At 49.2% G+C, this 25715-nt stretch overlaps 1 protein-coding gene and 1 long non-coding RNA gene across 3 annotated transcripts; one reads left to right on the top strand and one right to left on the bottom strand.

Moving 5' to 3' along the window:
• Positions 1-771: 771 nt before the first annotated feature.
• SPP2 (secreted phosphoprotein 2) lies at positions 772-22479 on the top strand. Of its 2 annotated transcripts, XM_029932888.1 has the most exons (8): positions 776-957; positions 1060-1184; positions 7482-7604; positions 8708-8818; positions 12686-12740; positions 13477-13527; positions 15900-15995; positions 22365-22479. In XM_029932888.1, exons 1-7 carry the CDS (start codon positions 891-893, stop codon positions 15983-15985), a joined length of 618 nt encoding a protein of 205 aa, XP_029788748.1. In that variant the 5' UTR covers positions 776-890; the 3' UTR covers positions 15986-15995; positions 22365-22479. The 2 variants fall into 2 exon arrangements, with proteins under 2 accessions (XP_029788749.1, XP_029788748.1); XM_029932889.1 differs by lacking the exon at positions 13477-13527 and having other exon boundaries at positions 772-957.
• Positions 18912-20454, bottom strand: LOC115286314. Its single transcript, XR_003905991.1, has 3 exons — positions 20233-20454; positions 19406-19584; positions 18912-19163 (listed from the first exon to the last, which is right to left on the bottom strand). It is a non-coding gene; the product is annotated as an uncharacterized LOC115286314 (long non-coding RNA).
• Positions 22480-25715: the final 3236 nt, after the last annotated feature.

Here is a 25715-nt window from a genome sequence, read left to right as displayed (position 1 = left end):
GCTTAATCGACTGAGCCACCCAGGTGCCCCTTGTTTTATTTATTCTTGAGAGAGAGAGACAGAGCTTGAGCAGGGGGCGGGCAGAGAGAGAGAGGGAGACACAGAATCCGAAGCAGCTCCAGGCTCTGAGCTGTCCGCACAGAGCCCGACGTGGGGCTCAACCTCATGAGCCCCAAGATCATGACCTGAGCCGAAGTCAGGGCCTAACCGACTGAGCCCCCAGGCGCCCCAGTTTCTCTCGTCTTTAATATTCACCGGCTACACTGGGCTCTCGCGGCTTGTGAGAGTCACCAACACGCAAACCCCTTTTCCTCCAGGCGACGTGCAAACCTGCCCGTGAGCAGAGAGGCTGCTCACCAGGACGCTGCACCACATGCCTGACGCGGTTAGCTCCCCTATGTTAAATTTCCTCCGTGGTCGTCATATTTTCCAGAAACATCTTGAAAGAGCCACACCATTTCCACACGCCCTCAGCAGCGAGACCCTTAGGAACAGGAGGGAAAACCACGGAGACACCACTTTAAAACTCAGTTGTGCTGAAAAGTACATCACACCCCCTCCTCCTAAACGTGCAACTAAAAGAAAGAGACAGAGGTGGCACATGTGGATGAAATTAAACGGAAAAACAAACAGCGCCGCGGGGACCCCGGGCCTCCCGTGGGCTAAAGTCCCCCGCTGAGGTCAAAACTTCAAAAGTAGCCTCACCCTGGCCCGTGGCCATAGGAAAAGCCAGCGGTAAATATTGACCCCGGGATCAATGGTCTGTGTTTAAGCTGAGCTGCACCCGGCCCCAGTCGGAGAGAGCCGGCCGGTCACATTTGATCCGGAGCCGCTTTGTCGGAGCATAGACACAGCCTCGCTGCCTCTGAATTAAAATTCTTCTTCCCCGAATGGAGCGGATGGGGGTCAAGATGCTGATTGTGCTTCTCCTTGGGATGAACTTGCCGTCTTGTGCAGGTACCACGGCCCCTTGCCCTTAACGCCGCGGGCGCCGTCCTGGCCCCGGGGTGGGGGTGGGGGGGTCTGGTCTCACTGTGTCCCGCGTCCTTTCACGCCCAGGTTTCCCCGTGTACGACTACGACCCGTCCTCCGTGCGGGAAGCCCTCGGCGCGTCTGTGGCAAAAGTGAACGCCCAGTCCCTGAGTCCGTATCTGTTTCGAGCCTTCAGGAGCGCAATCAAAAGAGTAAGTACAGGGGTGCCGGGGGGCGGGGAGGCGCTCAGTCAGTCAAGCGTCCGACTTCGACTCAGGTCACGATCTCACAGTCTGAGAGTTTGAGCCCCGGGTCGGGCTCTGTGCTGACAGCTCGGAGCCTGGAGCTGCTTCGGATTCTGTGTCTCCCTCTCTCTCTGCCCCTCCCCCGATCACACTCTGTCTGTCTCAAAAATACATAAACATGAAAAATAATTTTTAAAAAAGAGTAAATTTTAAGAAAAAGGTTCCCCTGTAGGTCCCCCTCTGGCCTGGCTTCCTCCGTCCAGATGCTGCCCTTCCCGCATCCTGCTTCTCTCTCCCAGGGGCTCCGGGTTCCTCGTGAACGGCTTTATGAAGCACAGCTTCTTTATGAGAAGTGAGGCTTTTTTAAAAAAATTTCGGTGGTTCCGCTCCTCATCCTTAGAGGAAATAAATTCTGCCTTTTAAGCCAAAGAGATCCCACCTTCCTCTGTCACTTTGGTAACGGCCTGCTTCCCGTCGGCTTTGGGAGCTGGGGAAGACAGGACTTTCCTTGGGCTTCCGATCCCTCACTCAGTCTGTGATCCGAGAAGAAAGAAGTGAGGAAAGACGCTTCGAAGCCTGGACAGCAAGCCCCCTCCTCCTTCCCCAGGTGACCTCACGGTCTATTCGTGGTCCTGGGCCCGTGGGAACAGAAGTCCCCCCCGGCTAGTGGGTGCTGGGATGGGAGGAGGGGGAGGGTCTGTGGAGTCTCAGGGCGCCGGGCCGGAGGGCAGCGGAGTCCAGGCTTTCTCTGTCCTGGATTCGGTGCCACCCGAGCCCACACTTACCTCGCTCCCGCTCCAGCTGTGAAGAGCGCACAGCTCCCAGATTTCCTAGCCCTCGTGTCCGGATACGGCACCTCCATCCTGACCCGTGTCCTGACACTGGCTCTGCTTCTCATGTCCAGATGCCCAGGAAATAATGGAATTGTCTCAGTTATGTTTCCTAATTGGGCCACAGGTCACGAAGGTGATGGGCTGAGTTTTAGTTGGGAGCCCAGCCCAGGAGCAGGCGGTGAGGGCCCCGAGTGGGGTCACCTGGCCCTGAGGTCGTGGTTCGGGGACACTGGGAGCCAGGCCAGCTGCCAGGCCGAAAGGTGAATTCCTTCTGGGAGAGTAAGGGTCAGAATAAAGGACTCCCCTTCTGCACACTGGCTGCGTTGGTGTCCGTCTTCCGCATTTAAGGAAATCTACGTGTGGTGTGTGGGCATCGGCATCCTCTCGCTGAGCTTCCAGATAGAAGGTTTAAATTTACCTGTGGTGTGGCTGATACTCCTTGCAGAGCAAAGTTAGAGGTTCGTTAAGTGAACGTGAGTGTGAGGACGGGTCCCGACACCGTGGAAATCAGCCCGCGGGTGCGGGGAGGACGGGGCCCTCCTACCCAGGCACATCCGGGCGTGTGCACCGTCTTGTATCAGACACCTGAGCCCGGACGCAGGCGCACCTGCCGACCACACCTGTGCGTGCGTGCCTGCTCGCTGAGCTCATTCACGGGCGACGTCTCTCTGTCTCCTGCTCTTCTCTCTGGAAGTCCGCCTGTTCTTGCTTCTCGTCGGCCTTTTCTGATGACTAAGCAGGCGAAACAATAAACACAGCAAACATTGGTAACTTTTGATCTCCTAGTTTCACTCTAGGGATACATGCAAAGGAAATAAGTGGCTCAGTCGTGCTGATATTCGTGCGGGAGTTTTGGGGTACCGGTCAGCGGACTTAGGGAGGAGGGTCAGGTCCTGAGTTTGCCTCCAAAGCCCGGTGCATCAGCGTCGCCGGAGCCGGGACTCCTGATGTCCTGGAGGGAAGGTCGAGTAATTAGGCCTCAGGCTCCAGGGACGGGAACCACACACATTCTTCAGTGTTCTCCGGGTCTTCCTCACGTGCATTCAGGGTTAAGAACTTCCGGGTTTCACCAATGGACCTGGATCAAATATTCTTACAATTGATTCTAAATGACTTGGGCCCACATTTAAGAAAGATGGGAAAGGACGAGACAATGTGGTCTGACGTTGACATTGGACTTGCTCAGATCCTTCTGTGAGGGAAGGTGGACACAGGCCCCGTCTTGGGGAAAAGAACAGAATCCAGGCTCCGCTGGGGACGGAGCGGAGAGTAGGAAAGGCGGAGGCTGGGAGTTACAAGCACGTGAATGAATGGAGTTCGTTTCGGAGTGGGGGGCGGTGCCCGGCGGGGAGAACAGACCGGGTGCGGGGGGATGGGCCGGGCTGGGGCAGGGCAGCCGACAGATGGGGCAGATGACTCGGCTGGCATATTTGTGCGAAGACTCAGTCATAACAAGAACCTCCCAGTCAGTAGGGGACCGTGGGAGGACCTGGGGGACCCAAGCCCTTGAGAGAGGGTCCGGCCAAGGCCAGGTGAGGTCGGAGAGGTGGGTGTGATTTGGGACATTCCTGGAGTATGACTCTGAGAGGTCTGAAGTCTGTTTCCAGGACAATGGAAGAGGCACACACGTGCAGGCAGATCTTCGCGCTGGGAAAGGTCTCCCAGCTGCCGCGTGTGGACGGGGGGCCAGGGTGGAGGCTGAGCCCCCGGCCGCAGGAAGTGGGTGGTGATGGAGGCAGCTGAGCCTGGCTGGGTGCTGGAGGGCGGGGGTGGCCGGGTTCCGGGGCAGCCGAAGCAAAGCCACCGAAGGCTTGGGATCCTTTGATGTCTGAGCCCGTCTCTGTCCATTTTTACCATTCATCTTTGCTTTTTTTTTTTCTGCTTTTTTGCTTTCTAAATTATTGTTAGCCTTGTACTTGATCTTTACTTTTGTCCATTTGTAAGGATTAGTTTGAAAAAGCCTAAATGGTCACCATGTTAGGCTTCTCCAGAGCAGAACCAACAGTGTGTGTGTGTGTGTGTGTGTGTGTGTGTGTGTGTGTGTGTGTGTATGTGTGGAGAAGGAAATGTGGGAGGAGAGGAGAGAGACAGTGAGTGAGATTCACCTTAAAGAATTAGCTTACACTTTGTGGAAGGAGGTTTGGGAAATCCAAAATCTGCAGGCTGGGCTGGAGGGTGGATGTTGCAGCTCGCGGCTGAGGGCAGGGTGCTGGCAGATTTCCTGCCTGCTCAGGAAAAAGACAAGGCTTGCTCTGTCCAGGCCTTCAACTGATTGGGTGAGGCTCACCCACATTAAGGAGGATGATCTGGTTTACTCAAATTCACCAATTTGTTTTAAAATTTTTAAATGTTTGTTTATATTTGAGAGAGAGAGAGAGAGAGAGAGAGAGAGACAGAGAGAGAGCAGTGGAGTGGCAGAGAGAGGGAGACACAGAATCCAAAGCAGCACAGAGCCTGACCGACAAACTGAGATCATGACCCAAATCCAAGTCAGATGCTTAACCGACTGAGCCACCCAGGCGCCCCCCACCCCAATTCACCAATTTAAATGTTAACTACATCTAAAACACACGGTCACAGAAATATCCAGAACTTTTAACCAAAAATCTGGGCATTGTGACCCAGTCAAATGGACACATAAAATTAACCATTATAATCACCACAAGGAATTGTTATGGGCTTTTATTGCTTATATATTTTTATTTCTGCTTGGAATAAAACCCCAAAAATATTCTCATGATACAAAGTCAGAAAATACAACAAGAAAGAAAAAACCAAAATTACTGTCTGTTATCCGTTCCTCTGAGACACGCACTCTGAACCTGTGGGAGAATGCCATTTTGGATCTTTTTCATATATTGGAATAAAATATGTTTTTGTAAAGACAGGAGCATAGCAAAACGTCAGTTGTGAGTTTCCACAATTTCCTCAGCAACAATGCTGGGTTTGGGTTTCCTCTAGTCGCTTCCTTACCTTCAGACATTTAAGTTGTCCTACATTTTTAAACAACACAGAGAGGAAAGTCACTGGTTGAAACTGAGTTTACAGGAAAGGCAAAACCATTAGGCTTTTCTTCTTATTCTGAACGGAGTGCTTAAAAGTGCTTAGAGATGCAAACAAAAAAAAGAAGGTTGCAAACATCTCAGAGTTCCATAAAATTATCTGTACCCCCAAATTCCCACATTTTCATCCTTTCAACCCGGGCCTTGTGTCTCCAGTCTGCTCTCCTTGGGAAGATTTCTGAGGCGTGACCCGGGGGCGGGGTGGGGGGCAGGGGTCCAGCACAGGAAGGCTTCCTTGTTTACAAGACTTCAATTTACTATCCAGTATTTTTAAGTTGTGAGTAAATGAGGTAGTAAATCTTGTGGGGGCTGAATGTTTAGTCTTATTGTTTCCAGGAAAATCTCCGTCTACGAGCATGCCTCCCCCAGTGTTAGGAGACATGAAAGGGATGCGTAGGGGGCTCAGTCGGTTGAGTCTCCGACTTCAGCTCAGGTCATGATCTCGCGGTTCATGAGTTCGAGCCCCACATCGGGCTCTGTGCTCACAGCTCAGAGCCTGGAGCCTGCTTCAGATTCTGTGTCTCCCTCTCTTTCTCTGCCCCTCCCCTGCTCGTGCTCTATCTCTCTCTCAAAAATACATAAACACTTAAAAATTTTTTTTTAAAAAGAAGGAGACAGGAAGGTTTTGCATCCCAGGCTTGGAGTTTTCCACTTATTTCCAAACAAAATGTCCTGTGTGGCTGTTCTTCCCCACGCGTGAGCGGTCTGTGCCCTCAGACACGTCTCCCCAGCCTCTTCTCCCTGGACTGAAGGGACTTGAGTGTTGGAGCCCAGGAGCGTGGTCGGGGATGGGGCCGTGGTGGCTCTTGTCCGGCCTCTCGGCTGCCATCTCGTTCCCGCTCCCTCCCCATTGTTCTCCTTGTAGTAGTTGTGGTGATTCACACCTTAGCTCTTAAATCCTTCTAGAACTTTCTGTTGCAATGAGAATGAAATCTAATCCCCGTCCCATGGGCGACAGAACGTAAATGACCAGACGCCCCCCATCTCTCACACATCATTGTGTAGGGTTCGCCTCTTGCTCATCTTGCTTCCGCCAGAACCGCTGGACCTGTTCTGCCCCAGGACACTGGCCCTGCTTTTTCCATGCACGATGGGCTGTGTCCCATTCAATAAGCCTCAGTGGAGAATATTCTTTTCTTGGGAGCATTTCTCAGGCACGTGTCACCAGCACTTCCTCCTCTCCCATCACCATGTCCTTTTTGCCCTCATGACACCATAACCGTCCAGAACGACTTTGCTTAGTTTTCTTCACTGTGTTTCCTGCGTGGTGCTTTAACAACATCCAGGCTGCACAGAATCGTCCCTGCTCTGCCTTCGGCGCTGGGCACACGGCGGACACTCAGTAAGTCCCGGGACTTCCTCGTCATCAGAACATTGCAGATTCGTCAGGGAGTGTGGAAGTTCCCCCAGTATCTCACCCTCGGTGGAGAGAGGCAGACAATTGTGCAAAGTCTTTCATGGATCAGAACTGATCAAACAGGACACAGGACTAGATAATACTGTGCAGCGGAGAGGAACTTACCGTCAATTCTTACTTCAGGGATTATTAAGGAATCACGGAGCGTTCTTTGAGGAAAACGTCCCTTAGAAATACACCCAGTTGATTCTCATTCTTTGTGGTGGCTGTGTTCTAGAAAGTCACCATGCACCCTAAGTTAGTACGTACTGATCCACTGCTCCCTGTCTAACACGCACATTCTCTCCCTATGGCACGTCCAGGCTTTCTGTGTTTGGGAACCCTGGACAGCAGTCTAAGGCTATGCCTGCGGGCCATTTTAAACAGCAAAATCACTGACAGAAAACAGAAAAATGAGAAAACGTGGTCCAAGAAAGACAAAGAAAATGACTCTCGCCTACAGCAGGACAGCAGAAACAAGAAGGCAGAGCGCTGCCTTGTCTGATCTCACCTGGGAACGTGTGCACAGGGCCCCTCAAAGTCTTTGCCCCTCCATGCATGTCTGTGGGTGACTGCGGAGGGACCCCGGACCTCGACGTTGGGGCTGTACATAAATTTTAGCGAGTAGGCAAATTGGCAAAAATGGAGTCCGCCACGAGGATCACTTATAAATGTAAATCATCATAAGGAACGTTGACCTTGGATTTTGAACACCTAAGTACGGACTCCATTTTTTTAAATGAAATATTATGTGCCTTTGGAAAAACATCTCGTCTTCTGGGCTCGGACTGAGGGCCTGGAGTTGGGAGATTGTGAGGCCCCTTCTGGTGAGGGTTCACCACGGAAGGTTCTGGAACTTTTTCTTACTGTGCAGGGAGAAACATTTGTAGCGTTGTAAACCTCAGAAGATCACCTGCAGCAAACTGATCCTTTGTGTTTGTGAAAGTTTGACTGATCCTTTGTGTTTGTGAAGGTTTATGTCCTGGAGCCGGACAGCGTGAGCATGGACCTGGAGTTCGGCATTCGGGAGACGACATGCAGGAGAGATTCTGGACAAGACCCTTCTACCTGTGACTTCCAAAGGGGCTACTACGTGGTAAGCGTGGCAGGAGACGCTGTATTCCAGAAGCGCCTCGTGTCTTCCGTGACCCGGAACTGTGCCCAGCCATACGGATGCGCTGGTCTCCGGCCACCCTGGGGGCCACTAACTGTGTTCATGTTGTGTCCCAGTGCAGGGGCAGTGCGGCTCAGGGGTTGAGGGCTTGAGCTCTGGACTCTGGTCTTGAGTAATCCTGGCAAATCGGTTTAACCCCTTGCCTCAGTTTCCTGCTCTTTGAAGTGGGTACAATGGTGGTTCCAGGCAAAGTGAACACAAAGAGGCCAAGCCCAAGGCAAATTCCAGAGATGTTTCAAATTCCATTTTAAACTCATGTAAACACTGTGCTCCTGGTGCGGCCACGCTATTTTGTAGCTGACTGTTGTTTAATAGGTCAACTGGCCCTGGTTCCACTGAAGCACGGAGTGTTCAGCTTTGTGTCCCTGGTGACCAGAATGCGGTCCAAAGCTTGGTTTCCGCCCATGGGCCGGAGTCTGGGCAGAGCAGGCCAGCACCAAGACAACTCTTGGTCTCCAGGGTGTCTGCCTGCAGATGCAGGAGTCCTCAGGGTTTTGTGAGTTTATGAGTTTGTTACTTTATGAGTCTGTTACTTTATGAGTTAGTTACTTTATATCAGGGTCGCTTGCACTGATGTAAATTCTGAAATGGGAATCTTTTGTTTTGCTACTCATTTCATGAGACTTTTCTCTGTGACTGTTGGACCGAGGGCTCCAACCCAAGTGTCACAGTGTCCACTCCTAACAGACTCTGAGGTCGAAGGAGAGGAGAACACAGTCCTTGGGTCCTTCCGGCTTCCCTTCGTTCCATCAGGAAACTTCAGGGCTGCCGCTCGGTGCTCACGGAGGCAGCGTTTGCTCTCCCGGGGACCTCGTGGTACGCCACATGCCTAACAACACACCTTTAGATATTTCAGTTGTGTCGGCTTCGCCCCTGAGAGTGTCGTTTCGGAAACCTGAGGTGCCTTGAATGTCCCCTTTCCGTCTGCATCCTTCTGGAGGCGCTATGGTATCTCCCGAGCTCTGAGATTGGTCGCAGCCCTTCCCGAGGGCTGCTGAGGACGGAGCTCCCTGTTTCTCTTCCAGCCGGCAGCGGTTTGCAGGAGCACAGTGCGGATGTCCGCCGAGCAGGTGCAGGACGTGCAGGTCCGCTGCCACTGGTCATCCTCCAGTTCTGAGTCCAACAGCAGCGAAGAGGTAGGCCCGGGGCTCGGGGCTCCCTGGGACGGCAGCGCCTTGCAGGCTCCCTGACAAGCAGGCCCGTGCGATGGAGTCACCGGAATATCACCCAGGAACGGGCAAGCCCAGCTCTGCCTACTTGGCTTGCGCCTCCCCTGCTCCCCAGCCCCGCCCCCTGTTTCCCAGAGATTTGGAAACAGAGAGCTTAACGCAACAGTTGGCAAGTCTTTAAAGTTTTAGAGCTGAGTGTGCAGCTCACTGGCACTGTGGTTCAGTGGAGGGAACGGGAGGGGCATTTTTGTTGGACTGGATTCCAAACCGTTTAGCAGCTCTGCGGCCTAGGTCAGGGTACGTAACCCCACGATCGGCCGGCCGCCTCTTCACCGGTCAGACGCCAGCAGGAAAGGCCGCCTGATGGCACTGCGAGAACTGAGCAAACTGGTGGGAAAGAAAGATCTGGTCCAGCGTCTGGTCCACGAGAGGTGTTTGGGGAATGGCTGGACATGGCTCCCGGCGCCCGCAACTGCCCTGAAATGGATTTGGTTTCAGGATCTGTTTCCCGGTGTTAGGACAAGGTGAAGGGCTTCCTTTTCTAGACTCCACTGGCGCGTCTGGGAAGTCCGATGTGTTTCTGAGCGGACGCACTCACATGCTCGGGGCCCGGCTAACGCAGAAATGACAAGGACCAAGCACGGCATTTCACGCACATTTTGTTCCTATTGATTTTGTGGCTTATATGGGAACAGCTAGGGAGAGAGCGAGGAGGGAGACGGGCAAGTCCTGACCGCGTGGAGTTTGTAGAGGAGTCGGGGGGGTCCGTGCAGTAGGGTTGGCCCTGACCACTCGCCAGCATCTGGGGACACAGGTTGAGATGACAGAATATCGTCTGGGCGCAGGGAGAGCTTCCCTGGGGAACTAACGTTCACATCAAGAACGTCCGTCAGGGCAAAGGGGACAGCGGTTAGGGGAGGGAGGAAAGGCGAGTCCAAGCACTGGGGGACCACCAGGGAGTTCTGTGACGTGCAAGAGAAGCTGAGGCTTGGAGTGGGCAGAAATCCTCATGACCGCCATGAGCATAAGGGTGGATCGGGAGACGAAGGCAGGACGGACCCCCGGGGTCGTGTCTAGGATCCCTGGCTTCATCCTATGACCACAGGCCTACGGTCAGCTACGAGCAGGTGGGGGCACCAGGAGGTGGCTGGACAGGTGACAGACGCTGGCAGGAGCCGGGAGTTAGCAATGAGTGTTGAGAAATGGATTCTAGTTCATTCTGTGGCGTTTAACACATTGAGATGTAGTCAGTACCTGCCCCTCTTCATTCAATCCCTCTCCCATCACTGGTTCGGGAAGTCAGTTCTGATCACACAACCCACAGATCTGCTGTAACTTTTTCACGGCGTAGTGAAGACTGCTCACTCCTTCCAATCCAAGGTTTATAAGGAGCCTCTGGCGTTAAGCTGGGTGAGCCCGTGCAACAAGCAAGATTGTGAAATAAACCCGCAGGGGGATGTCCTTCAACGATTAAGAAATCATAAAGAATTATGAGCGAATAATAAAAAAGAATTCGTTAAATTAAAGAATCCCGTAATTCGAAGGAAGAAAGAGAAAGCAGATGGAGATTTCAAGTAATTCCTGGAAACTCTGAAATAGATTTCTTATAGGAAACAGAAAAAAAAATGAGAAAACAGCTGTTAATCATTTTCAGTGGAATAAGCAGCGATATTAGAAACATAAAAGAGACTAGACTAGAATGAATTTAGGCATCAAACAAAGAAATCATTGTTGGAAGTAGGAAGTAGAAAAAATAAAAATGAAAAAAAATCCTGGGGTAATGAAAATGAAGATCATTTGAAAAACATATGTAGGTTATAGAAACAATTCCAGGGAAAGGAATATGATGTGAAGAAAGGTAGAAACCAGGGAGAGTAAGACTGAAAATCAAAAATATGAAGACCAAGAACTTAGATCAAAAGGAAAATATCTCGCAAGAATATAGCAAGAGAAACCGTAAATGCTAGAAGTTTGGATTTTCCCTTCCATGATTTTAAAAGCTGTAAGGAAATATGAGGAAATAAATGTCTAAATTTGCTCATATTCTTCTCTACTTAACCAAATACATATTTGAATTATGGGTAGTTTCTATGATTTTTTGTTAATTTTGAAAGAGAAATATAGAAGACGGAGGGTTGTATGTGGCACATGAGTGGTTTAGTCACCATCCAGAGTGGGATCCTAATGCCTGCAGGTTGGTGAGGGAAGTCGACTTTGATTTGGAGCAGATGGGATGAGGTTTGCCTAAGGCTTCAGCCAGGAGACCCAGAAACAGCCCAAAGGGGGAAACTGAGGAAGAATAATGAATGGAATCCTGAGCTCAGGGGACACAAGGCAACAGGCATTTAATTTGCTTATTGTGTTCCGTCACAAATGATAGAAATTCAACTACAAGTCATCGAAGCCGAAGCCAAAGCCAGGCAAGTTCCTGGATCACACTCCCAGGAAGGAAGGGGAGGAGCTGACCTCATGGACCAGTTCACTTAAGAATCTTCCATACCCCCTTTGCCAACTTCTCCCTTCTTCCCCTCCCCCTCCTCCAGCCCAGCCTCTTCCCCTCCCTTCTCTGTAGATGAGCTTTTTCCTTTCAGCAAGGCCCCAGCCGCTCCAGGTTCAGATCCTGTAACTTAGGGGGAAAGGGAGTATTTTTCTCTAGCTCTACTGGACATGCCTCTGGGCATGACTCCCAATGGCCTGGCTTAGGTGTCCCCCAGACCTGTTTCTTCAAGTTTATTTATTTATTTTGAAAGAGAGAGAGAGAGAGAGAGAGAGAGAGAGAGAGAGAATCCCAGGCAGGCTCTGTGCTGTGAACACAGAACCCAACATGGTGCTTGATCCCATAAACCAGAGATGATGACCTGAGCTGCCATCAAGAATCGGCACTTAACCGACTGAGTCACCCAGTCAGTTCTTTTCTTTTAATAACGCCTTTACTGAGTTATGATCCCCACAGCATACAACTCACCCTTTTAATGTGTCCGATTCAGTGGCTTTGGGCATACTCATAAGGCTATGCAGCTGCCTCCACCATCCAAGTCCAGAACGTTTCCATCAACTCGAAAAGAAATCTCATCCCGTGGCAGCCAGGTCTGCGCTCCGCATTCCGCGGCCACCAGCAGCCACTCATCTGCCTTCTGGGGCTACGGATTTGCCTCCTCATCTTAATGGAATTGTACAATATGTGTCCCTTTAGCTGGCGTATCTCACTAAGCATTGTGTTCTGGAAGTCCATACCTGACATAGGATGTGTTTATCGGTACCTCAGTCCTTTCTAGTGTTGAATAAGCTGCTCCCGTACGGGTCTGCTGCCTCTGATCTATGCACTCAGTACTTGCTCAACATTTGGATTATTTCCACTATTATAAACAATGATGCTGTGAGCGTTCGTGTGCAAGTTTTTACGTGGATGTGTGTTGTTACGTGGATGTTCAATGGGTTCACGGAATCTACTTGTGCAAGCCTTTTCCTAACTGAGCACATCAGGGGAACTTCATGGCCAGAAATCCTCCACACCTGATCTCAAGGCAGTCTGTTTGCACGTCCACAGGGAAGGGTCTGTATTTCTGGTCCCCAACAGTTGGGAGCACATTCTGAGTCGGGTGGAAAGCTTTGTGGACAATTTAAACTTCATGTAATTTGCTCTTTGCCATGTGCTTTCATAGACATACAAGTTTGACACTCCATCAAGTTCTTTAATATAATATGTTGCCTTATTTCATAAAAAATGAATTATGTGATACGTCAGAATCCTCCTGATAATGTTTGCATTTTTTTAAATGTCTTTTTTCTCTCTCTTTCATGTGCTATTATATTCTGATTCCTAAATTGACTTAGATGGTTTTTGGGGACGGATTTGGGTCTCCTACATGGAGAAACAACTATCCACTTGGTAAGTTGAGATATATTCTTTTTAATGTGTTTTTTTCTTGAAACAGCTTTATATTGTAATTCTCTGTGAGTCATTTAAAACTGTGAACACTATACATACCTTTGAACAATTATTGTAGTTCCAGAAAATGAGCATTTTCTTTTATTTTGTTCCTTTCTTACCACTAGGCAATAATGACACAACTTTCATATAGGTATCCCTTTATATTTACACAGAGATTTTTCCATACATGATTCCGTTTGATGGCCCCGTGTGTCAAACAGGCGGGGCAGATGTTGGATTTGACCTTGAGAGGCTCCCTAACTTGAACACGCTTATGTCCTTCTGGGTGCCTAGCCCGAGTTACAGGCCCTGCGTGTGCAACGATGTGCGGCCGGAGGGTCTGGACTAAAGCTAATCTAATAGATTGAGGGTGAATTCTGTCATCCTGCAGCCATGTGATGAGACCCGACCATCCCTTTAAGAGTCTTGGGTGGGGGAGGGAGGGCCCTCCTTCCTCTCCTTTTTATGTGGCCTCTCAGTCGAAGTGGGGTTGGGTTAGGGTTCAATGGGCTAGGAGCCAGTTTACTTTCCTGAGCCTTTTTCTGATTGGTGCTGATAGCGACCAAACTATTTGGTGATCTTCCATTGTTTCCTTGCTTAAAAGGAGGCATATTTGGGGCATCGATAATAAAATCACAGAATATTCTGGAAATGGAGAAAGGGGTCTTGCCTTATGACCGTTCCTGTATTACAGGTCTCGTGCCTGACAAATCCCGAAGTGAACAGTTGTATGAACGGTCACTTGGTAAGCGGTCCTACTTTTTTCCATGCAACACTAGCAGATGCTTTTCAGATCCAGCCAGACTCTGCTGAAACCATTTCATAGTAGATTAACTCCTGAAACACAGAATATTTTAGTGCAAACGAAAAGAGCAGTACCGCACAAATGTGCTTTGTGAATCATTAAAAAGGTAAACGCGAGGCATCAAAACCAACTTAAATGTTGGCAGGAATCAAAATATCACATCTGGCTCAGGACATCAGCATTGACCTTTCCTCCTGCCCCACTTTGGGATTTTCTGAAAAAGCTTAAAATCTCTTTGAATCCCTCTTGGCCATCCACTTTCAAAGGTGTTTGGGGGCCAGCGGATGAAATTAACAAAACCATATTTCCTCTCTTTTATAGATCATCTTCCTCATTTAATCTTGATAGCTCCGTGAGCCAGGTGCTGTGTTCCCTGCCTCCATAGAAGACATGAATGATAATTCGTGGTGTTAATTTTATATGCAAAATACTCTGTGCTAATTGGTTGACAAGCTTTCTCTTTCACAACCACCCCGGGAGGCAGCACTATATTCCTTCCCATTTTGTAGATGAGCAAACTGAGACTTAGTGAGTTTCTATAGTTTGTCCAAGCCCACGCTGCCAATGTAGGACTTGAATCTAGAGACAGTACTTTGGTACCAATCTGTCAGACTCTAAAGTGTCTGTTATTGCTAATACTGCTTTCGGGAAACATTGTGAAATTCACTTTATTTTGGATTTCTTCATTAGAATGAATAACACAGATATTAATATTTCATTGAGCCCAGAGTTTGATTCTCACTAGGCATACTGAAGTTTATTTGAAGTGCTGGGGCTTACAACCTGAGGCTTGATTTAAAATTTTTTTTTATGTCTTTTATTTATTTTTGAGAGACAGAGAGAGACAGCGCAAGCAGGGGAGGGTCAGAGAGAGAGGGAGACCCAGAATCTCAAGCAGGCTCCAGGCTCTGAGCTGTCAGCACAGAGCCCGACACGGGGCTCGAACCCACGAACTGTAAGATCATGACCTGAGCCGAAGCCGGCTGCTCAACCGACTGAGCCACCCAGGCGCCCCACCTGAGGCTTGATTTAAAACAAAAAGTTTTAGACACTCTCTGAGATGTCTGGGAGAACAATTATTTGAATGGTGCGACCATTGCTGAACTCTTTTTTGAACATTTCTTTCTTGGAACTGCCTTCGGAGTCTATGGCCCCTTCCTTCAAACTGCTCTAGTGGTGGAAAATGTGTGTCCTTGGATTTGATTTTGGAAATAGACAAAATAAAAGTGATTACTCAGATTAATAGCCAACTTGGATACATAAGTTATATATTGCTGTGTGTCAAATTATCCCCAAACTCACCATCTGAAAGCAACAGATGTTTTTTATATCACAATTTCTGAAGGTCAGGAACCCAGAGGCAGCTCAGCTGGGTGGTTCTGACACAGCCTCTAACAAACCTGCAGACACGGTACTGTCTGGGGCTGTGGTGTCATTTGAAGGCTTGACTGGGTCTGAAGGACCCACTTCCAAGGTCACTCACGTGAGTATGAAGAGCCTTAGCTCTTCATGAGTTCTTGGACTGAGGGCTTGATTTCTCCCACTGTGGGCTTTCCTGTAGGGCTGTCTGAATGTCCTCAAAATGTGACAGCTGGCTTCCCCCAGAGACAATGATGAGAGAGAGAGAGAGAGAAGAGAGGGAAGGAGGGAGAGAATAGCAAGCCACAGGTCACTCGAGACAGAAGACTCCTAATTTTGGAAGTTGTATATCATCGCTTCTGTGTATTTTATTAGTCACACAGACCAACTCTGGTCCAGTGACCAAGTGTGAATCCCAGGAGGCCATCTTGGGGGAGGCTGGCTACTGTACTGGGAAAATGCCATTGGGACCAAAACTACTTTATGGATATAGATTAATGTGACTGATTGTTTTTATACGGCTCAGAAGGTAATTCCAGAGCTGAATTTTAAAAATATTTTGGGCCTTGGGAACATCATGGATGTGGGTGAGCATCTGTCTCTGAGATTTCTTTGAAGACAACAGTTTAATTCACTTCACCAAATGCGTGTGACCAGCACTGGGCAATCTCATGGAGGACTGAAAGACAAATGTGATGGTCCTCGCCCTGGAGGTTTACAGTAGGGACAGATCACACGTGCAGAGAAATACGCCTGGGTTCAGCAGTGGTGCCTGGCAGGGGAGAGTGAGGGAGCGCTGGGTAAGGAGGATGGAGCCGACCTGTCTTGGGCATCCCTCGGCAGCGTGGGTTTGCTCGCGCCAGTCACGCCCCTTCCCACTGCTGACTGTCGCGGGGCCATGTCATCTCAGATGCTGGTGTGAATGAAGCACCTCTCCGTCCTTCTGTCTGTAGAGAGCCTGAGAAGGATCTTTCCTCCTGGGAATCCAAGGTACCCGTACAGGTGGCACCGAACAAGACCAAACACTGGCTTTGAGTGACGGCCTCGAGGTAAGGGGACACACCTGAAACACGTGTATTTACAGATAGAAGGTGCTTGGTGTGAGCGCCTGGGCGCTGCTGCCCCCAATGCCTTCCTCTGCCACTCGGCCCTCATCCTTGCCTCCCCACCTCCTCGTCTTCCCCAAGACTCTGCCCCTCAGTCTCCTCTTGCATCCCATGCACCGCGAGCTTTCTCCTGTGGTACCGTAATTGTCACCACTGGCGGTCAGGTGTCCGGGTGACGGGCAGACAGAGCAAACAGCTGCACCTCCGACGCGTCCCCAACCCAGAAGCTGCCCGCCCTCCTGGTCCGCTGAGCTTCTCGTCTCCGCCGTGGCCTTCGGCTGCTGCCCACCCTCCTTGCCTCTCATTCGCCGTCTGCTCTTTGCACCCTGGGTTTTCAACCCTCCGACCCATGAAATTGGATTTGTCTGCCTCTCCTCGATTGAGAATTTAAATACTGGTGACCATTCGTATTATCTCTTTAGCCCTCTCTCTCCTCCTTCTATGGATTGTTCTGTCATCTATTGCACTTGCCTGACTTCATCGATGATCTGCAATTACTTCCAAGCACCCTTCTCTTACCACACTCTATCCTGAGATCCGGGCCCCCTGGATGCAGTTTCTATGGTTACCTGTGATCTCCCAGAACCCACCTGGCCTCCTCTTCGGCTTCTGTCTTAATCGAGGGAATAGCCATCTGCCTCATTTTCTCAAGCTCAAAAATTTAGAGCGTCATTGAGTCTTCTTTGCCCCTTATCTTCTCCCAACATCCACAGGGGTCCAGTCTTATTGATCGTGGCCACACATCTTCTCTGGTATTGGCTGATTATTTCCTCACTCTCACCATGGACCAGTGTGTGCATTCCTGCCTCAGGTCCTGATCTTATGCTGTCCGCCTTGCATGCTGTCCTCAGGCCTCTCTTGAAACACAGAGGAGTCTCTGATCCTTCCTACGTAATCCCTCTCATGCTCACTTCATGTAGCAGCTAAAGCAGAGGTGTGCAAAAGACAGGCACTAAGCCAAAAGGAAGGACAGCCTATTTGCCTCCAGTGCTGGGGGGAGCTGAAGACCGAGCCCTGGTTTACTGAACCAGCACTGAGTGCCCCCAAGTCCCCCGAGTATATAAATTCCCAGTTACTAGGGAATTTGTTCCTAAGTCGTTTTAAAGGTTCCCAAGTACTAAGGGGCTACAGGAAGTGGACGCCTAGAAGGAATCCTCAGATACAATCACAGACATCGATTCAGGGCACACCCCTTTCGCACACAGACACACACCAGTGACAAAGCTTGGGCTCTCGCAGGCTTCAGTTCACCCAACACCGTAACCCTTCAGGATAAAGTCCAGACCCGTGAGTGTGGCCCGCGAAGGCCTTGGTGATCCGGCCCGTGTCCGCTTCTCCAAGTCGGCCTCACCTCTAAGCTCCGACAGGACTGAAATACACCCAGCTCGTCCTGTCGTGACCTCTGTGTGGCTGCTCGTCCCTCACTGGGCTGGGTGTGCAGAGGCCAGTGGGAGGACTACTCTGATCCCTTTAGGACCTCCTCACAGGCCCCCCGAAGTTGTCAGTCTCCTCTCTGCTGGTTCGTGCTGCTGGTTCGGCCCCCGGGGCACAGGGTGGAAGGGAATTCACTCGCTACCATTTCCAAGTGCCCAGTGCAGAGCCTGGTACACAGCAAGCATCCAACCAGTATTTTTTTTTTATGTTTTTTATTTATTTTTGAAAGACAGAAAGAGACAGTGAGAGCAGGGGAGGGTCAGAGAGAGAAGGAGATACAGAATGTGAAGACAGGTTCCAGACTCTGTGCTGTCAGCACAGAGCCCGATGCGGGGCTCAAACCCACGAGATCATGACCTGAGCCGAAGTCGGACGCGTAACCGACTGAGCCCCCCAGGCGCCCCCAGCAAGTATTTTTGAGCGGATGATGGAATCCTGCATGTTAGGTCCCTGAAATTGTTATTTTTTTAAAAAAAAAAAATCAGTTGAGCCTAGTATAATTAATTTTTAGCCATTGGAGTTTGAGCATCAACTGACATTTTCCTAAAATAGAAGGAAAATTTACCAGTGAGGCTGTATTGGATGAAAGATGCAAAGGGTGGGTTTTCTTTTTAATCTGTGCGCCTCCTAAAAATAAACACCAGCTTCACACGGGGATCAAGAAACAACGCATTATGAAGAAATGGACTCATCATATTCCTTTTTTATACATTTAAATCATTTCCTTTTGCTTTATGGAGCATCCTTGGGGAAATATAGAATTCTTAATGAACTGGCTGTATTTCATTTGTTAATAATAACATTATTTTGGGCATACACACATACATGTGTTGCAATACAAATTCTTGATTTGATGTCCATAACAAAATTGATCCCTTAACAAATCTTAAGTGTCTCTTTAATGGTGGTGCAGGGCCGCCTGGGTGGTTCAGTCCATTAAGCGTCCTACTTTGGCTCAGGTCGCGATCTCGCAGTTTGTGAGTTCAAACCCCGTGTCGGACTCTGTGCTGACAGCGTGGAGCCTGGATCCTGCTTCAAGTTCTGTGTCTCCCTCTCTCCCTGCCCCTCCCCTGCTCATGCTCTGTCTGTCTGTCTGTCTCTCTCTCTCTCAAAAATAAATAAACGTTAAAAAAAAATGAAAGGCAGTGCAGACAGAAGGCTCAATGCCGCCGCCCTCACTTGGACACTGACTTTGATTTAAGTCCCAGTCATGTCTCTGTCCTCCCGTGACCTTTAGATTGCCCCACCGTGCTCTGAATTTCCTAGAATCACAAACTGAGCCTGGGAAGGCCAGCACAGGGTCTGGAATCGGCAGACCTGGCTCCCAGCCTGCTCCGCCACCATGAACTGTGTTCCACTCTCTTAACTTCTCGGCTCATTTCCTTCAAAGGAATTTATTATTTTTTTATTTGTTTTTGTTCCTGCCGGACCGTGAACTCCTTGGAGAGGCATGGCCTTGTCATTCTTATTAATTATTTCAGTTCTTACCATAAAGTTAAGGACAGGGTCTAGAACATTATAAAATTTCAATCAGATTGGAAGGAAGGAAGAAACACATGCATGACCCAAATCAGGATGAGGATTTGCAAGCTGTGAATGACACTTTTCCGGTGGGGAGCTCCCTGAAGGCAGAGGCTTCGGTTCAGGGAGTCAGATCGTCAGACCCTGGCTCTGTGCCTGGAACAAAATAGGGGCTGGGTAAGTGTTTTTGTAATTTAATAAGCATTATTCTAGGATTCTTTCAGGTTGCTAAAAAATCATTTCATATATAGGAGTAGATAGTGGAAGGTTATATTTAAATAAGAGCTTTGGAAGGTTTGTCTTATTCACTACTTTAAAATAGGGGCGGTGAAAATCAGATTCCAGCTCTCACACTGGGAGGGATCTAGCTGAGTATCTATCCCTTGCTTGATCCTTACAGCTAGAACAGTCCACACTCTTCAATTACGCAGTGGCCAGATGATCGCAGACCACACTGAGTGCACCCAGACCACAACGGCGTGAGTGAGGCTTTTGCCTTTATGTGGCCACGTCGATCTATGTGGATCCCTGGAACTCTGTGTCCGAGGACAGTGAAGGAAGCCATTGGTAGCGAGGCCTGTTGGGGAAAACTGCATGACGGAAAGACCCGGTCTCAGGATTGTATCAGTTTACTCAACAAATGCTCAACTCCCAACGGTGCCTGTGTCTGTGTTTGGAGCCTTTCTGTGCATTGCCTTTTATAAATCTTGCAACAACTCATATGGAGCCTCGTCACCATTGTCTCTGTTCTGTAGACGAAGAAGCAGAGACCTTCGAGGCTCTTGCTCTTAGAGATGGTGTCAAAACCTGGGTTTTAACTGCTGATGTCTGGGTGTCTCTCTTTTCCTTCCTGTGCTGCTCTACCTCATGTCGGTATCTCCATGATTAAGAGAGATCATGAAAGGGCAAACCCCCAAGGATTATTTATTTAAGATACATGTGTCAGGTGTGGGGTGAAGCTAGGCAGGCAGCAGCCATCTGGAAGGTAGACTAGTTGACTGGAAGCATTAACAAATATCTACCTGTCATCAGCGAGGCGGGAGGGGTGACCCTACAACATGGGCCTCTGAGTGAGCAACTGAATGAGGTGTGAGACCCTTTAAAGACAACTTCTCATGATCTCCCATGGCTGCCCACCTCCTGGGGAACCCCATCCCCCATTCGAGATGGAAAAGACCAGCCAGTGCTTGGGAAGTGGCAACCTGACTGTGTGCAGACTATTTACTCTCTGCTCTGACGTTCACTCGCGGCACACACGTGACAATGACTCCACCAAGTGCAGTCGGTTCTCATCGTCCTAGTTATGATCTGTAAAGTTGGGGCCAACACTGAATGAGCAGATACTCAGCCATTGTTCCTGTGGGAAGTACAGCGTGAGGCTCCTGTGAGCCTCTGGCCACCTTTCGCCAACCAGTCAGGGCAGGACCTCGTTGTATGTGTGTGTTTCTTTTTGAAGACACCTTGTTTGCCACACACCGTTGATTCACGCAGAACCCGCGGCCAGTGGCGCTGTGACGTGCGCCCGAACCACAGTTGTCTAACGCACGTGCACCCTCCACAAGACGTGTCACAGCCCGTGCTTTGCAGCACTCGCCAGCACTTCTGCCCTACGCATGGGGAGCCACTTTAAATAGCAAAATCACCACCAGAAAGCACAAAAGTCCCAAAAATGTGACCCTAAATAAACCACAAGAAGGACACTTGTCAGTCTGAGCTGCAGTAAGGAGGCAGAACATCGTCTTGTTTGACCTTGGCCAACAACACGCATGTTGGGAGACTAGGTTTTGCCTGCCTGCGCATGTCCTAGAGTGAACGCAAAACCCCCAGGAGTGTTGATCTGGGGGTTACCGAGGAACTTTAGTGAGCAGGCGAATTTCTGTGAATTCAGAGGGTCTACTGAGCCATGGCCCCCACCCCTTGCTCACCCCCCTCTCCTCTTTACCCTCTTGGGTTTTCTTCCCACTTGGCTTGAAAGAAGCAGTGCCTGCACTGCTGACTCCTCTTTCCATTGGCTCCACCCTGCTCTTTCTCCGCCTTCCATTGGCTCCGCCCTGCTGTCTCCCCGCCTCTTCTCTGGCCTTCTCTGTGCCTGCAGAACTTCATGGCTGCATTTAGTGCCCCTTTCCTGGCTCTCCTTTCAGCGAAGACTTCTCTCTCTTCTGTGTGGATCTCTCTTCTTCCTCCTGCACCCCCAATGGTGATGTTTCCAGAACTCCGGCCTCGGCTCTTCCTCTATGCACCTCTCTTTTGTGGGTGACCCCAGGCACCCCCAGGGCTCTGACGGCCATCTGTCCGGGGAGGATTCTGCCCTCCATGTCCACACTGCACCTCTACACTATTTCCACACTGCGCCTAACCAACAGCATTCCAGACGCCTCCACCTGTGTGTTCTGCCACATGCTCCAAGCACAGTTCTTCCCTTCGGGACCCTGAAACATAATCCTCTCAGGCTTCCCTGCTGTCTTCCTCCACCCAGGCACTGCTTTCTGCTGTCTCCCTCTGAAGTTCTCTGGCTCTGTCCCTTCGCTGGCCTGCTGTGGTCAGTGTCTTCCTGATGGTTTCATCTTGTTCCCTCAAGGTCACCTCCACAGGTCACTAGAGTTATGTCAACACTGGTGGAGATGGGGCTGGAGTGGGACGCAGGGAACCGGGCCCTCTGCACCGTGGTGTGGCCATGTTTGCGTCCCCCGCTCCTCTCTGCCTCTACCTCACACAGAAGAGTCGCATGGCTGGTTACTTCACGGGCTCCCGGTCTGGCTCAGATCTCCATTCCCAGGCCCCCGATGCCCTGCTACAGCACCCCGCCCCCACCTTGTCCTCGGGGTCTCCTGCACAAGATGAATTCCTGGAATTACGTTTCTCATACTGTATTCTAGCCCCTTCTGGCTTCTCTACAGTTTGATTTCTTCCTTTCTTCCCCTTTCCTTCCTTCCTTCCTTCCCTTCCTCCCTCCTTTCTTCCTTCCACTTAGGCTACATCTTATTTATCTTTGTAACCCCCAATACTTAATGAATGCATACATGCTTATTGAACAGATGAATGGCTGACTGTAGCTGAGGCCTGTTGCCCCCTTTACTGGTTCGGATGGCTCCTTCCCTTGTGCCCTCACGGAGCTGCAGCTTTGCCTCAGGCCCCTCTGGCCCGTCCTGTTTTGAGACTTGAGCTTCCTTTCTGGGGCTACGTCCCCATCCCCGTGCAGGGAGCTCTCACCTCTGCCCACCTAGGATAGTTGCTCCAATCTCTAGCGCCATCTTGGATTCCCTTTGAATACACCCAGAAGGGCTGGGCCTGAGCCTCCATAGCAAGAATGTGGAAAGCGTGCTACAGAATCTAATCCCTCTCTTCTCTTTTTAACAGCAAAATGCATCAGAAGGAGTAGAAGTTCCAGTGAAGAAAGATACTTTGTGAATTGTGTAATTTTTCTTTTGATCAGTTCCAGTCCTTAATAAATGTCTTACTCTTCCTCTTTTTTCATCGTTTGATTTTTTTTTTTTAAAAATGGGCATAACCATCAAGTTTTTAGATAAGAAGCAATGACATGGAGAGAGTAGTATTCCCTAAGGATTTTAGGAGCCGAGGACTCACAAAGTGGCCGTGCTTAGCCTAGTTATGTCAAACACACATTTAAGATCAATATGCGATGATTGTAAATTCCTTTTTCTTAAAAAGACAATCAGTCCCCGGCAGCTCGGCATCAAGGGTGCCTTTCCTGTTGTGACTTATGTTAATTTTCAACATAAAATTTAGGGATAAAAAGGTGATTTAGGGATGCAAAGGCAAAGGCAGTCCCCTCCCCACCACCAAAATGCCCCTGTGGATTCTTTTTCTCTAGACTCCTCAGCCCAGGACGTCAGTATAGCAAAGCCAGCCTCCCAAGCAGAAGAAGAGCCCAGGGACGGAGCCACTTAGCAGTTGCTGCAGTACGGTCGCTCCGGGGCCAGACCATCGTGAGGAGCCCTGGGAAGATTACAGGATGTGAGAATCTGCAAACCCAAACAGATGTGAGACTGAAGCCCTGTCATTTCCCCAGGTTTCCAAGAAGGCGTCACAAGCCCCCGAGAACTACTTCCGGGATGGGTGATACACTAAGATGTTACCAGTCCTTTGCATCTTCATTTAGAAGCAACTGCTTTCTCCTGCTTCCGTAGCAAACCCTGCCTCTCCCTCCAGCTTTTCACCATCTGCCCAGGCTGGACTGCCTCGCCCCCCATCTTCCCTATTTTTCAGAACTTCCCTGGATATTCCCATGTGCTTATTTATTTCCATTTTAATCAGCAATGTCAAGTCATGAAAAAAAATTCTGTTGATATTTTAAATCAAATTATACCAAATTTGTAGCTTATTTTGAAATTTTGACATCTTTAGACTTCTGAGTTTTGTTCTGTAAGTTATATGACCCTTAATAGAGTTTAAGGTTTTTTGAGGGTTGTGTTTGGCATAAAAATTATTTTTTTAAAGATTTGTTTATTTGAGAAAAGAGAGAGAGAGAGAGAGAAAGAGAGAGCACAAAGGAGACAGCATCCCAAGCCTGATTAGAGGCTTGAACTCACGAACCACAAGATCATGACCTGACCTGAAATCAAGAGTCAGATGCTTAACCAATTGAGTCACCCAGGTGCCCTTATTGTCATTTCTTTCTTTTTCTTATTTTCTTTGGGTATATTCCAACAGGGCTAGATAGCAGCAGGGTGACTAGCATCCATGTTTTATTTCTTACTTTGATAGCATTCTGAAAAGGATTGCAGCCTTGCACCATTAAGCACCAAGCTGCCTTCTGGCTTGGTGTAGGAGGTTATGGAGTGCTTATATTTTCTGCCCTATTCAAGTTGTATCCACCTTCCCCTGTTAAAATATATAATATATATTTATAATATAAATGTACATTGAGCTTTATCTAACATCTTTTGAGATTTCTCTTTTTTGAATTTGCATTTGGAAATTTGGAATTTGTCTTTCTTCTTTGATAACAAACCAGTGAATTATGCTAATATATTGCCTTAATTGAACCATCTTTGCATTTCTGGAGCACCTCCACTTGGCCACGGTTTCCTGTTCTTTAAATATGTGGCCACCTCCTACAATGTTGGCGGGAATGTAAACTGGTGTAGCCACTCTGGAAAACAGTGTGGAGGTCCCTCAAAAAACTATCAGTAGAACTCCCCTATGACCCAGAAATAGCATTGCTGGGGATTTACTCAAGGGATACAGAAGTGCTGATGCATAGGAGCACACGTACCCCAATGTTCATAGAGGCACTGTCAACAATAGGCAAATCATGGAAAGAGCCTAAATGTCCATCAACTGATGAATGGATCAAGAAGATGTGGTTTATCTATACAATGGAGTACTACGTGGCAATGAGAAAGAATGAAATCTGGCCATTCGTAGCAACGTGGATGGAACTCGAAGGAATCATGCTAAGTGAAATAAGTCAGGCAGGGAAGGAGAGATACCATATGTTTGCACTCATAGGTCTAACAGGAGAAACCTAACAGGGGACCATGGGAAGGGGAGAGGGAGGGAGGCAAATCATAAGTATGTGGCCAGATTCCAGTCGGCACTGCTTCCTTTAGGATGTTAATGTCACCTTTCATATGTGAGCTTGATCGTAGTCTTGTTTTGTGCCATCCTATCTGGTTTTGGCATCAGTGTTGTGAAGCCCAGCACAGCCTGTACAGGAGACTTCCATCCACCTGCCGTCTCCCAGTGCCCCGGTCTGATGAAAGAACAACCGTGGAGGGCAGGTGGTCAGAACAGTATATTAACCACATACAAAGCCATTTAAATATTTCTGTAATCTGCCTTCCCCTAGCTTTTTTGCCAACACATTTCTTCCACTGTCGTCTGGAAGGAGAGAATAGTAAGAAACGGACACAAGTCTGAAGTGATCAATCCCTGCTTAACAACAGTCCTGGGTGCTGGGGTGGGGGTCTGCGGGGTCATGGATCTGGTGGAGGAGCCGTCTGATTTGTTCTATAAATGTGTGCATGGGGATTGTGTGAACGATGCCCCTCAGCCCATGCCTTCTCCAAGCATGATGTTCCCTGGGCCTTAGGAGACCAGCAGGCAGAGAAGCACTTAGTGGGGGAAGTGAGATCAGCTGCTGTGGGCAAGCTCCTCACACTCGGTGGAGGTTATTTCTAATTCCTTTGGGCCAGAATTCAGGTGAGTACTTTTCTGTTAACCAAAGAGACTTCGTGGGTTCTCTTTGAATGACACCCCCCCCCTCCCAGCTTCCACCTCTATAGAAGTCCTGGCACAAGACAAACGGTGGCCAACCTCTCCGTAAAATGTCATTGTGCCACTTGGACGCTGGCAGCAGAACAATTCTGGCCTCTGTCCAGAGGCAGGTGTGACCAGAGCCAACCTGGTACGAGGTGACCTTCTTGCTAGGGAATCATTAGCAGTATGCACAAGCATAACAATGTTGCATTCTTGTGAGCCCCTGGCAACATGCACACCCCTCCCTGGGGAGACCCCATTTACCTCCCTTGTCCCTTCACAGCTTGGATTAAAAATGCCCAGAATTCCAACATTTGATGTCCTTTTTTATTTTCTGTCTCGGTGTGGCTTGGCTTGTCACCAACATGTCCTACACCACGCCCTTCTTCCCACACCCAGGGTATGTGTGCCCGGAAACCTGTAGGGTCATGTCCACTTTTGGGGCTGCCTCAGCCCCCAACTTTGCTGGTGTCTTCCTTAAGTTTG

The sequence above is a fragment of the Suricata suricatta genome, chromosome 3 (genome assembly GCF_006229205.1).
Source record: "Suricata suricatta isolate VVHF042 chromosome 3, meerkat_22Aug2017_6uvM2_HiC, whole genome shotgun sequence".
In the NCBI taxonomy this organism is placed as follows: Eukaryota; Metazoa; Chordata; class Mammalia; order Carnivora; family Herpestidae; genus Suricata; species Suricata suricatta.
The sequence above is the reverse complement of the archived record's forward strand: the minus strand, read 5'-3'. Positions and strand labels throughout refer to the sequence as shown.